The sequence below is a fragment of the Drosophila subpulchrella genome, chromosome 2L, assembly GCF_014743375.2.
Source record: "Drosophila subpulchrella strain 33 F10 #4 breed RU33 chromosome 2L, RU_Dsub_v1.1 Primary Assembly, whole genome shotgun sequence".
Taxonomy (NCBI): domain Eukaryota; kingdom Metazoa; phylum Arthropoda; class Insecta; order Diptera; family Drosophilidae; genus Drosophila; species Drosophila subpulchrella.
Window position 1 is genome coordinate 10,267,585 of NC_050610.1, and position 12,683 is coordinate 10,280,267.

General features: G+C 40.1%; 4 protein-coding genes across 4 annotated transcripts; all 4 read right to left on the reverse strand.

The window, feature by feature from the left end:
* Positions 1-124: 124 nt before the first annotated feature.
* On the reverse strand, positions 125-7,442 carry LOC119548436. Its single transcript, XM_037855685.1, has 3 exons — positions 7,067-7,442; positions 5,833-7,017; positions 125-5,769 (listed from the first exon to the last, which is right to left on the reverse strand). Exons 1-3 carry the CDS (start codon positions 7,389-7,391, stop codon positions 239-241), a joined length of 7,041 nt encoding a protein of 2,346 aa, XP_037711613.1. The 5' UTR covers positions 7,392-7,442; the 3' UTR covers positions 125-238.
* Positions 7,443-7,606: 164 nt separating this feature from the next.
* On the reverse strand, positions 7,607-10,119 carry LOC119546647 (uncharacterized protein CG42266). The gene is made up of 8 exons (XM_037853094.1): positions 9,517-10,119; positions 9,289-9,462; positions 9,098-9,184; positions 8,997-9,014; positions 8,906-8,932; positions 8,785-8,850; positions 8,326-8,719; positions 7,607-8,270 (listed from the first exon to the last, which is right to left on the reverse strand). Exons 1-8 carry the CDS (start codon positions 9,972-9,974, stop codon positions 7,821-7,823), a joined length of 1,674 nt encoding a protein of 557 aa, XP_037709022.1. The 5' UTR covers positions 9,975-10,119; the 3' UTR covers positions 7,607-7,820.
* On the reverse strand, positions 9,989-11,955 carry LOC119546645. The gene has a single exon (XM_037853093.1). It carries the CDS (start codon positions 11,821-11,823, stop codon positions 10,123-10,125), a length of 1,701 nt encoding a protein of 566 aa, XP_037709021.1. The 5' UTR covers positions 11,824-11,955; the 3' UTR covers positions 9,989-10,122.
* A 306-nt stretch (positions 11,956-12,261) lies between these two features.
* Positions 12,262-12,678, reverse strand: LOC119546227. The gene is made up of 2 exons (XM_037852366.1): positions 12,483-12,678; positions 12,262-12,419 (listed from the first exon to the last, which is right to left on the reverse strand). The coding sequence occupies exons 1-2, from the start codon at positions 12,676-12,678 to the stop codon at positions 12,262-12,264; spliced, it is 354 nt and encodes a 117-aa protein (XP_037708294.1).
* Positions 12,679-12,683: the final 5 nt, after the last annotated feature.

Sequence of the window (12,683 nt, forward strand, 5' to 3'; positions counted from 1 at the left end):
TTACGATTTTTAAAGTTTTACAACTTAATACTTTTACTAAATTTAAGGAGTTCCATACACAAGTATCCTTAAAATATTGGCCAGGTTCAACGTGACTACCAATAAGTAAATACTATAAGTTCACATTTTTATTTGATTTAAATATACATTTTGTACTGATCTTAACTACTTACTTTGAGTAATTATGATTGGGAATTTTCTCAAAAATTTATGTTTTCGTTGAAACTCTCAATCATAGTTACCGCACAATTTTATAGAACCCATTTGCACTGGCACATGGGCAGTATGGTATCTCCTGCTCCTCGATATTTTGGCGGCAGGATATTGTTGAACTTGCACGCGATGAAGCATACCAATCCGAAGTCTCCTGTCCAGGGTTTTGGGGATTATTATGGCAATATATGGTTTTTGGAACTTCAGCACAACTGCAGCTCTCTTTCTGGAAACGGAAACTGGAGTCATATAAGACCTTTACCTCGCCATCGCCGATTTCATCGGGGGCACATGGACAGCGGAAGGGAACTGAAGGTTGAAGCATGGGAACCTCTTCATCTTTGGGTGGCGATTCACTTTTACATGTGCAATCTGGAGTCGAGGGAACTTCCTCTTTTTTTAGCCTATACTCCTTGGGAGTATCGGATTTTCTGTACCAACTGAAAAATCCACTTCGCTTCGATTGTTTTTCACTTGAATCTTTGACTTTTTCATTTCCACGTTTATCTTCTTTGGGCCGTTTTTCGGTTTTTTTGAAACAGAGAAAACCACTCGATTTGGTTGATGCTGGTGCTTTCTCTTTAGGTTTCGGCTCTTCCTGGGGAACCGTTTCCTTTTGTTTGATATAGGTAAATCCACTTGACTTAGATTGTGTCTTCTCTTTGGGTTTCGGCTTTTCCTGGGGAGCCTTTTCCTTCCTTTTGAAACAGCTAAATCCACTCGTCTTCGATGCAGTTTTCTCTTTTGGCTTAGTTTTTTCTTGTGGAGGTTTTTCCTTTCTTTTGAAACAGCTAAATCCACTCAATTTTGATTCAGTTTTCTCTATTGGTTTAGATCCAGTTTTCTCCTTTTGAGCAGGCTCAATTTTTCTCTGTGGTTCGGGCTCCGATTTACTTTCATCTTTTGGTAATATTGTACAGCACCCGAAGAATGAGACTTTGGATTTGTTTTTTTTCGTATCTTCGTGTTCTACAATTTCTTCTCTTTGGCAATCGCACGGGGAGCTATATTCTTGGGGTTCTATTTCGCAACTGCAATCAGAGGAACTTTTCTGCGAAATATTCTTACGACCAATAAAAGGACAGTCTTCAATACATTTTCGCAGTTTATTTTCCTCTTTATATTTTTCAAAATTTTTCAAAATATGTTTGTCGTAGCTATTAAAAATCGGATCCGTCACAAGGGGATTGTGTCTATTTCTAACAAAAATTGGTGCTTGCTTGCCAGGGCTTATGCAGATGGCTCTTACGAAGCTTTCTACGGATTCGGTCTTCTTTGCTGCTTCAGATCTACAGGGATTACAATATTTGTTAATCGCCTGACGATCCCTTTCAAGAGGTACATAACGCTTGCATGCATTACAGGACTTTGTTTTGATGTGATCATCATCGTATATATCCGCTCTTCCACTGCTTTGACGACTTGTTTTATTTTGTTTATTCTTACATCTACGCAGATCGGTAAAAAGAACTCGATAACGCTCAGGACAATCCATAGAGCAGAGATCTAACTCATCTGTACAATAGCATTTGTCATTCGAATCTCTTTCTCTATCTGTTGAATACTTTTCCCTCTTTGATGATGTATTTAATTTATCGGGACAATGTGGATTCTCACAAAGTTTGTTTTCATAATGATTATCTTCATAATTCTTTCTATTGTCAACTTCTCTTAGTCTATCTGGGCATTTCGGATTGTCGCAGAATCCAAAACCATTATCCGTTTTACCATTATTTATATCATTGTTAAATCGATACCGTTGGCGATCATAACCATTTGTACGATTTATGTCTGGATCTTTCTCATACTGAGTGTCGTTATCTTTATCTTCCCGACCTGGACAGTCGGGATCGGAGCATATTGATCTTGGTTTCTGTTTTTGACCTGTTGATCTTTGCGAATCATGTGCTGCATATCCATTTTCCTTCCGTTTCTTGTGTATGTTATTTTTATCAGGGCATTTTGGATTCTCACACAACTGCTGATCGTTTTTTCTTTTGGAACTAAGACTATTATAATGATCGTTGTTAGATGGATACTTATTTTGATCCCTGTTTGTTCTATTTTTAATAGGACCTTCCGAATTATCATAAGCTTTTTCATATCTTTGAGTTGTGCACCTTTTTCTTTCGGGGGTCTTTGAATCCTTGCGCCAATTCTCCTTTTTGGAGAGCCTTTTTGATCTATCTGGGCATTTTGGATTTCCGCAGGTTTTCCAATCATCAGTTGGTTTTTTGTTTTGATTATTAAGATTTGTAAAGTATCCTCGATTAGGACAATCTTCAGGGCATGAATCCTGAGAATCCACATCTTCTGTGTTTTCCTCTAATTGTGTTTGCCTTTCCCCTTTCCATTTTTTATTGTCATTTATAGAGTTATTGATCGTATATCGTTCCCTATTTGTCGGGTTTTTATCGGGACAATTTGGGTTTTCACATAAATCGTTAGGATTATCGTCTTGGTAAACTTGTTTTGCTTTCTTATTCGATTTTATTCGTTTGTCAGGACATTGCCGGTTGTTGCAAAAATTCTCTTTATTGGAAACTCTATTTAATCTATTGGGACATTTGGGACTTAAGCATGGTTCTAAATCATTTGCAGCTAGGTATGATTGTTTATTATTCTTTGTTCTAATGTCTTTTTCTTCTCTTCTGTTACTGCTAACTACAGTAAATCGTGGACCTCCTCTTCTTGTATCATCTGGATAAGAGCACTTTAGTCTTGTCGGACAAGTTAGTAAACACTCTTCTGTTCTATAAGACTCTTTAAGCTTCTGATGCCTGGGGTCATTAAAATATGTTTGGTTTTCTGCATAGTTTACATTTTCTACTGCTCTACTTGGACAAATTTGTTCATTTGGGTGCTCTAAAAGCAGTTGTCTTCCAGGACATTCGCGTAGTTCTTGTTGATATGCGTTTTTGTTTTGATATTTATTGGAACTCCTATAAAGCGGCTCTTGTTCTGGAAAGTCGGGATAAGCTTGTCTTCTTTCAGTCCGGGTTGATACATTATTAATGGTATTATTTTCTGGACAATATGGGATTCCGCAAAAGTCTTCAGAGTTATTAGCGGTGCCACCCTTTTGAAAAGGTATGTGTCTCTCCTTTTGATCACAATAACATTCGATCTCTCCCTTCGTAAGATCATTTTCCCTTGGATAAGATTGAGTTCTATTTGACATGGGGTAAATTGGATTCTCCCGCAATGTGGAATATTGCATTGCTTCTTGGCCAGTTGAAGGGTCTTGATAATTTCTGGATCTACTGCTGTCTTCAAAAGTTACTGCCCCTCGATTGTTTCGATATGGGCAATATTCGGGGCCTTTGCAAGATCCTGAATTTATTGATTGTTCATAAACACATTCAGGGTTGCACTTGGGTAAGTCAATTTCAGTTGGATAAGGTTGAGTTTGGTTTGAAATGGGAAGGCTTGGACTATTCCACGATTTAGAATTTTGTGATGCATAAGGGCAAATAGAATTGTCACATATTTGTAGGGGCTTTTGGACCCTGCTTTCTGTGTTAGGTATATCTGGATGTACATCTTGAAAGGTTACTGGACCTCTGTTTCTTTGACCATCGTCTGCATTGTACATACTTCGATATGGGCAAAACTCTGGTCCCCTGCATATTTCCTTAGGATTCGTTCTTCCTGAACTTGTTGTACCTTTTGAGCCTTGGCTATAAGCTGAATCCGTCATTGGCTTCCTAGCAAGAGGGCTCTGTTCGTAAACCTCCATTTGGGGATCATTTCTAGTGCATAGACACGCTCGAATCAATGGTTGATTAAAACTTTGATTATTATAATATCCCATGGTTTGTCCTTGTGTTTCATTTGTAATGCCTATAGGTTCTTTAAAGGGTTCTTGGTTTCGATACGGTTGACTTTTACGTTCGCTTATTTCTTTGGGGTAATCATATTCATTTTTTCTATATGGTTCTTCATTCCTATATGGCACTTCATCATTGAGAGCGTTGGATCCATTATCAAATCGGTCATTTTGGGGAAATGGTTGCCTTTCAAATGTGTTGTTGTGATAGTTATTTGCTGATGGTTGACTATAATTTAGACTTGCTTCATTATTTAAAGAGGGAGGAGCTGCCGAATCTCGAACATTGGCTGGGCCTAAACCTTTATTAAAAGAGTCGTTTTCAGGCATAGCTGGCCTTTGAATTGGGTTATTTTGGTAGGAAATTGCAGATATTTCAACACTATTTGGACTTGCTCCGTAACTTGAAGATTTAGGACCTGTAAAACCCGTATACGAATTAGTTCGAAAAATATTCGAAGAGTTTCCACCATCGAAACCAAATCTTCTATTACTATAATCATCATTTTGGTATACATCCCTTGTTCTTTCAGCATTGGTAGGAGTAGTTGAACTATATTGTTGATTTCGAAACGTAGGCATACCCTCATCGAATCTATTTCTTTCCGAATTATATTTATCTTGCGGGTAAGGAAAGTGTTGTGCACGGACATCAATAAAAGGTTTATTCTGAATATCATTTAATTTTGATTTTGACTTGCTGTTCTTAGATGTTTTAAATCCCTTTGTGTTATTCATTTGTTTCTCCAGTCCTGCTACAGTTTTATGCAAAATATCTAATAGTTCCCGAACATCACAATTGCCTTTGCTAGTTGACAATTTGGATATTCCCTCTTTGGACTTTGTGGACGGTATTTTGCATTGGCAATTTTCACACATGGGACTTTTAGTTTTATCGGATGGGTTAGGTTTTTTCAAGGATCTTTTTCGAGTACTACATTGACTACAGCAACTGCGACATCGACTTCTTTTCCTTTTCCGAGGATGAATTACCTTTTTAGTTTTTGGAGCAGTAACTTCAGGTGCTATTAGTTCTATGGAACTGGATTTTGCTAGACCGGGTTGCTTTTCTTCGGATAGATTTATAAAGGATCTGGATGGCACTAGACTTAAACCAGTGGGTTTGGATTTTTGTGGCTTACTTTGCATTTTGTTAGATTGAATTGATAGTTTCGAAGGTTTCCTTTTCATTTGTCGGGGTTGTTGGGACTTCGGAGTCGCTTTAACTGATTTTACTTGCTTAATATTTTCTTGATTGGGTGTTCCTATATCGGATCTTACCGAGTTTGCGTGCGATTGATAGGATTCTTGGGGCGATTCAAGTTCTTCTTTACTAGATTGTACTACGCCATATTGGTCTTCATGGGATTCAAGTATAAGAGAATTGGATTGTACTCCCCGTAAGCCAGTTGGTTTCGATAGAGGTGCCTTATCCTGTTGGGACTTGGGAGTTTTACCTGACTGTACTTGCTTGACATTTTCTTGATTGGACGTTTCCAAGTTGGATCTTACTACATTTTTCTGAATTTTCTTGGGTTGTTCTGCATTGTTAGGCATTTCTGAAGAGTTTCTATAGGTTATAACTAATTCAGAAGTCTGGGTAATGGCTTCAACGCATTTTGGACCACTGTTTTTTGCTCTTCTTGCTTTCTCCGCGTTTGCCATTTTCAAGGATGCGAGAGATGGGTCCTTAGAACTTAAACTTCGAGTGGCTCTTTGATCACCAGCTGTACAAAAAAAATAAATGAGTTAGTCAACGTGAAAAATAATTACGTGCAGAGCAACAGTACCATTCCGATACTCTGAAGATTGATGTTTCCTGGCATTGAAGGATGCTTTATCCGTTTGATTGTACTTGGCTGATATCCTTGTTTTTGGATTATCTGAATTATTTGAAGAGTATTCATCTCGGTCAGAGTAACGATGTCTTTTACTATCATATTTATTGCTTTGATAGACATTTGAAGTGTTCTTCCCGTAAGGTATCTCATTTTGTTGGTAAGCATTTGGTTTCCCAAAATCACTTTGGCTTAAATTATCTTCACCCTCTATATCATTAAAGCGCTGAGAAAATTTTTCAGACGATAATAAGCTAGCTTGTGAAGGTATTTTATCGCTAGATTTTTGATTACCAAGTATCGATTCATTTGAGAAATTATATTTATTTAGACCACGTCTTTTCGGTACAGTCTCTTCGTTGACGTTTCTCTTCCCTTTTGTACAATAGCAATGAGAGATCTTTCTCCGTACTTTCCGATCTTGAGGTTTGTACTTGGGTTGATCTACGACTGGGTTGTCCATATATTGTTGGATTTCCGTTTTGCTGGGCAGTTTTAGGCTCCAATTGTTACCTAAACCTGAGGGGGGCTTGCTGATCCTCTCTATTTTGTTAAGATAATCGGATCGGCTTTGTATCTTAGGTTGGTACTCAACTGGCATTTCAATATCCGTTTCCGAGGGACTGTAGCCCCCATAATTCTTGTAAGATCGGCCAGGACAATTTTTTTTACAATCGAAAGATATCTTAGAGTTTCTGCTGATCTTGGATGAATCTTTGCAAATCCTTTGAACTTGTCTGAATTCCTCGCCGCTGTATACCCTTTCTTTCAATCTTTGGAAGAGGCCACTTAGTTGGACATTTCTATCTTCCGAGGGATATCTTCTTTTAGTTTCCCCAGGAACTACTTTGGTTTTCCTGCTCCTTCTTCTAGCTTTCTTATTTATAGCGCATTGACAGGAATTATCCGACTTGAGGGGCGTATTAAGCTGGTGATCATAGGGCGTTCGATTGAGAATCGAGCAATTCATAATCTCTTCCAGGGATCCGTTTGAATTCTCCTTCGGTTCTTCCTTGGCTCTACTGAGATTTAGATGCCAGGTGGAGGGATAAGTGGAGGAACTGTGTCGAGATCGAGTGCTGCCCCTAGAATGTTCATTGGTTTTCAAACTGTGACTGCTTAAGGTTGGTTTATCCTCTGGAAAGAAACTGGATAGAAAAGAGAAGTAATTATGGATTAGCCTCACCACTTGGCTTTAGTTTCCTCCAGGAACAAGAGTCCTTCTTTTTGAGTGCACAGCCTGACAATTTTCCTGCCGTGTTCCTCTCACCCAAATGCCTAAAAGGATTGGCTGCCAAAATCCTGTGCAGTTTCCTCACTGCTCTCGACGAGGATCTCTCCCGAATTCGACTAGTCTGCTGCAAGTCCCTGATAAGGAAAGGGGTTTCCACACCGTCACCCTGGTTTCGGACCAATTCGGTGGTGGCATGGTCTCTGCTAACGCTTTTGTTCAAGGCTCGTCGCAAGAGGATCTGCTGGGCGGTGCGACGCCTTCGGGTTAGGCCAGACATATCAAAGGAGCGGAAGTCAGGAATGCCAGCTCAGAGGCTTAGTTACATTTCTGGTTATATGTGACATTTAAAACTAAGCAATCACAAAATATTTAGATCCATCCAGAACATATATTGTACATTTATAAAACCCTTGATATACTCTAACATTAATAAAATTTCAAAAATCATTTGTAGAAATATTATTTTGTGTTTATTCGTGTTCTGGAAGGGTTAAACGAAGATCGGCATTAAAAAATGGGATCTGCTAGAACACCCATAAGATAAGTTTTTATTCTGACATTATATTATATTTATCTGAGATCCTCAAAAATTGTCAGAGAACGTCAGAACAACAGCTCACAAGAAGTTTTCTGGCATCAGCTGACAAAATATTAAGGATCTGTTAGGAGGGTCGGGAATCGTCAGTAATCATCGAAAAATGTGATCCTAAAACCTACAGCCGTAGTCACAGGTGTAGCAGCTTTTTCCAACTGGTGCACAGCAGCAAGGATTATAGCAAGGATTACGAAAAGGACTGATGCCGTAATCCAGGCATCTGGGTTTTGGATTTAGGACAAACGGTGGATTGGCAAACCGGTCGTAATAGACTTTTGGAGTCCACTTCTTGCGACGCCTGCGTCGTTTCTTTTTCAAATAGCACATGCAGTCGGCATTTGGTATAAGTTCTCGAAGAATTCTCTCCAAATTGGTCAGATCGCACTGGCAGGCATTTTCATCAGGGAACATTTCACCGGGAACACAGGTGCACTTCCCATTTCGATTGCAGACGCATTCCGCTTCCTCGTCCAATGAGTCCTCCTTTTCCGTATCCTCGACGGGGGCACATTTGCAACAGCGACAGGTATTCGCTTTTCCAGTTGAAATGCAAATGGGTACCTATCATGGATATATTGCCATTATTTATTTACCTAAAAATATCTATAGACTTAACTTGTATGCATTTGTATGTCTTGTTTTTGGCATCGGTCACAATCACTTCCTGCGGACTTTCGCTATCTGCATAATATTCCATCGTGTTATTCGGTGTCCCCATATTTTCATTTCTCCCCGATTCTGTATTTTGCGATTCTTTATTGGGAGCACTCGGATTATTTCCCAATGGATTGGATGCCTGGCAATTACATGGATTGCCAATTCCGCTGCCCACTAGGCGCTGCTTGCTTTTCTTTTTATTACTTGCTTCAAGCTGATCCTGAAGGATATCGTCATTATCTGGGGGACTTGGCGGGCTTTCCGGTTGAGATTTCTCCGTTGGAGGAGCACAGCGACAATTGCGTCGATCTTCTGGGCGACGAAGTATTCGTGGCTGGCCGGCATAAGAATATCTAAAAACATATGGATGCGGTAAGGAATTATTAAAATATTTTAGGAATATTAGAAAATATCTTACCTTGGCTGTCCGTTCCAGTCATCCTGGTATCTATCCTGGAACCTGTCCTGGTATCTGTCTTGGTACCTATTAACATTAAGTTAGTCATACATCTTTTAAGGATCTTAATACGTTACTTTACCCATTTCTACTGTTACTAAAACCGTCGCTGTGGATAATCAAAATATAGTTAACAATTGTGATTAAGTTTAAGATACGGGTTCTATACATACCTATACCGACGTTGGTTACTGTAGGTAGGTAAGGGTTTAACACAGTTGTAGATTCCTATATTATATATAAGTATAAGAAATACATTTTTTTGAAAACTTACTAGCGAACATGTTCATTTTCATAGTTAGGTCTTGGCCTTCCCCTGGGTCCAGTGCCATTTCCAGGTCCAGGTGGTGGGTAGTAATATCTACAATATGAAGTGATATATTATGACCTATTATAATATATTTTAAAGAAACAATCAAAGGAATTGTGTTTATTAATAAGCTCAAAACTTAAACTTTTGTTTACCTTGGTGGTCCTCCTCCTGGACCTGGAAAGTCTCTGGGACCTGGACCTTGATATGGCCCTTGACCCTGATATCTTGGACTTCGTCCTTGGTTTTGATACCCATTTCCTGGTCCAGGGTACCCGGTGTACGCTCTGCCCGGTGGAAACGGTGGTTGCTGTGGTGGATCGTTCTTGCTGAAAACGAAAAGATTCTTATCGGAACAGAGATTGGAGATACCTATCCCTTACTTGACCACAATCAGCAGGATGGTGGGTTGAGCTGGTTGAGCTGGCTGCTGCTGCTGCTGCTGATGCTGCTGTGTTGGCAAAGTCCTCATTGGCGTATTGGCACCAGTTCCATAATAAGCTGGAGTCTCATCCCCATGGTTTGCAGGAGTGGTGCCCCCGTGTCGATTATATGGTGCCGGATAAGTAGATATAGTCGGATCGTTACGATTATTGTTATGATTTTTGTAAGGATCGTTCTGCTGCTTCTCCGTGCCATCTTTTAAGGTATAAACGCTGTCCATCGAGGGTATTGTTCGGGTGGACATCCGACGACTGTTGTTGCCATCTTTTTCATTGTCTCGTTCAGCCATGAAGCCAAGTGGTTCGGGCCAGGGAAGGATATCCGAATGGCGGAGTACACAGTTCTTGCAGCGACAGACTTTCTTCTCCGGTTCTGGCGACGGCTGCTCACAGAACATTATAGTGTTCTACTAGTCATCACCACCAAGCCCTCCTTGAAGTTCTGTGCGAAAAGAGCCGAAAGGAGTTGATAAATAATTTCAGATCTGTTGAATTTGATATGACAGTATACGGTTGCTTTTTGCCATTTTTCTATGGTCGCCTAGTTTATTTTCTGGACTTAAAGGTAGAGCGTATCTGCTTGCAAGAATTTCTCTTGACCTTGGGTGTTGTTAAAATTGGATCCGTTCCCGTGGATCTCATTTCCGGTTGGACCTGCACTCCTTCGGTGTGTTGCAGCTTTTCAAACATTACTTTGTGAGTGCTTGTACCACTTTTAAGCTTATGGCGCTGTTTCATAGATGACTTTTTGCAGATTCTCTCAATTTTCATTGGTTCTCGTTTGGTTATAGGATTTATTTCTGTGGTGCTGAGAGCCTTATCACTAGTGGTTATTATATTTACAATGCTGCTATTACTGGAGGTTTCCGGATCAGTTTGAAGGATTTGCTCTTTAGTATTCATTTGAGTTTGCCTAAAGAAGTCTTGCTCCACTTCCAGTTCAGCTAACTTATCGCTAGCACTTTGGTACCAGTCATCCTCATCCAACTGCTCCTCCTCTTCTTCAATAAAAGAATATCTAAGATTTCCCACCTCATGACGATAATCGCAACTGGAACTGTAACTAGATGATTGAGGAGAGCCAAGCAGGTAGATGGATTCACCCTTTGGTTGATAATACTGTCCCTGATCATAGATTTCTTCCTCTGATTTAATACTTGGTGGTGGGGCCTTGAGGCAAGGAGGCGGAAAGACATCAGTTGATCTCAGGGAGTATGCAATCTCAGGATCTTCTGGCATCCTTTCCTGTGTAGAAGAAAAGCCTTCCTGACTCCTAACCCCACCGCAACATCGCCTACAGCAATCCATGGGACACCACATGGTTGTGCCAGTGTCCTTAGTAGATTGTCTGGATGTCCTTGGGATGTTATTGGCCGAAAATGATGCTTCCAAAATCTTTGGCATGTCATCAGTACTACTTTCCTGGTTCTGCATGTGTATATAGGTAGTGGACTTAGGAGGACGTTTACGTTTTCGCTCCTTTAACCAAGGTAAACGCTCGAGTTGGGGTTTCTTTTGAAAAAAGGATTCAGATGAAGGATAGTTTTCCGAAGATGGATATGCTGGAACGATCAGTGGCTGCACTGGTAGCTGCAACACCTGGACAGGTGACACTCCTCCACTGAACTGGTTCATTGGGTTTAGAGTAGACTGAAACTCCTGTTGTGTGGAGTGATTGCCTATATAATTGTTTAATCGACTTATGGTTTCACACATAATATCGGTTAGAACAGAGAGTTGGCCTTCCTTGGGATCAGCGCTTTGATTCTCAAGGTTCTCAGCGGTGTTGGTCTTCTCTTGACACGTTTCGATAAGCTTGACTTTTTCCGCTTGTAAATAGCCATCCAATCCCATAAAAATATCCTTAAGGTCATGAACAATCTCGGGACCTAACGTATTTTGGGTTTCTTCCGGAGTAGGTAAGGCTCCTTGTGAACTACATTCATATTGCTCGCCTGCATTTAAACGGTCTGTGGATTCAAATAAATTTCCGTAACCATAAGGCATTTCATTGGGGCAGAAATCAAAGCCCCATGGATGTTCCAGCTGCATACGGTTATAAATTGGAGGGTAGGTCATAAAGTAAGGATGGAGGAACTCCCTTCTTCGTCTTCTTCGTGTTCTTAGGGGCTCATTAGCTTCAAAATTAACGCACACTCGACGCGTCCTTCGCATTGTAGTGGTTCTTGTTGGAGTGGGAATTAAGGGATCCAGTCTTAGCTGGGATCTCCGGCGACGCTCTAACATTTCAGAAAGTCCTTTTATAATTGGTCTCCAACAGCTGGGTTTTCAAGTTGCCAGGTAAAGGTATAATTTTCTTAATTTCAAATTTAATTTTGACAGCTGATCCAAAAATTGAAGCCAATTTCACTGGTATAAAAAAATACTGAATACCCTAAGCATAAACAATGTATATATAAATATATTTTTAAGTTTTCTCTTAAATTAAGTCTGGAACTGATTTCAATAAAATCAAAATAGAACTCAAATTTTAAGTATTTATTTAACACACATTTAGAATTTGTATTTTATTCGATTTTTAAAGTATTTTTCAAAATTCTGTGTATAAGAATGAGTTCAAAATGGTCAGTAATATAAATAAATGGGAATAATGACTGCAGTTGAACAGAGGAATAAATCGAAGTATGGTATTTTTAATGAAAAAGCTGCATTGGAAACATATCGTCACTTCTTCGGAACTATTGGCTTGTGGTGTAACCCGTGGCGAGCATTCACGCGGGTATTCTCGCCGGGAATCTGGCTGCGGAAATGAGCCCACTCCTTCTGGTAGTATTGGAATAACGCCACCGGATCGCAGTGCTTGGATTTGCAACGACGGCGAGCTGGAAGAGGTTAAATGGATTTATTTAAATAAATATTTTTATAATTTTATATTGAAGACTAACCCAAGGAACGTCCCCGACTGGCGCTGCGCGGATGCGACTTGCTGCGCCGTCGGCGTTGCATCCTGGGACGGTCCTCATTGGCTTCAGATTCGCCACTTGACAGTGGAGGTTCCTTCCCTTGGCGGGTTTTGCTGCGACTGCGACGCTTTTCGGGTTCCAAAACATTATTTGCCGTGGGCGGCACAGATGCATCCATCAGGA

Coding starts and splice junctions, on each gene's coding strand:
- LOC119548436 (XM_037855685.1), bottom strand. CDS start 7,391: ATGTCTGGCCTAACCCGAAGGCGTCGCACCGCCCAGCAGATCCTCTTG. Junction 7,018..7,066: donor GAGGAAACTAAAGCCAAGTG/GTGAGGCTAATC, acceptor GTTTCTTTCCAG/AGGATAAACCAACCTTAAGC. Junction 5,770..5,832: donor ATCTTCAGAGTATCGGAATG/GTACTGTTGCTC, acceptor TTTTTTGTACAG/CTGGTGATCAAAGAGCCACT.
- LOC119546647 (XM_037853094.1), bottom strand. CDS start 9,974: ATGTTCTGTGAGCAGCCGTCGCCAGAACCGGAGAAGAAAGTCTGTCGC. Junction 9,185..9,288: donor CCAGGAGGAGGACCACCAAG/GTAAACAAAAGT, acceptor TTCATATTGTAG/ATATTACTACCCACCACCTG. Junction 8,851..8,905: donor TTTAGTAACAGTAGAAATGG/GTAAAGTAACGT, acceptor TAATGTTAATAG/GTACCAAGACAGATACCAGG.
- LOC119546227 (XM_037852366.1), bottom strand. CDS start 12,678: ATGGATGCATCTGTGCCGCCCACGGCAAATAATGTTTTGGAACCCGAA. Junction 12,420..12,482: donor CAGTCGGGGACGTTCCTTGG/GTTAGTCTTCAA, acceptor AACCTCTTCCAG/CTCGCCGTCGTTGCAAATCC.
- LOC119546645 (XM_037853093.1), bottom strand. CDS start 11,823: ATGTTAGAGCGTCGCCGGAGATCCCAGCTAAGACTGGATCCCTTAATT.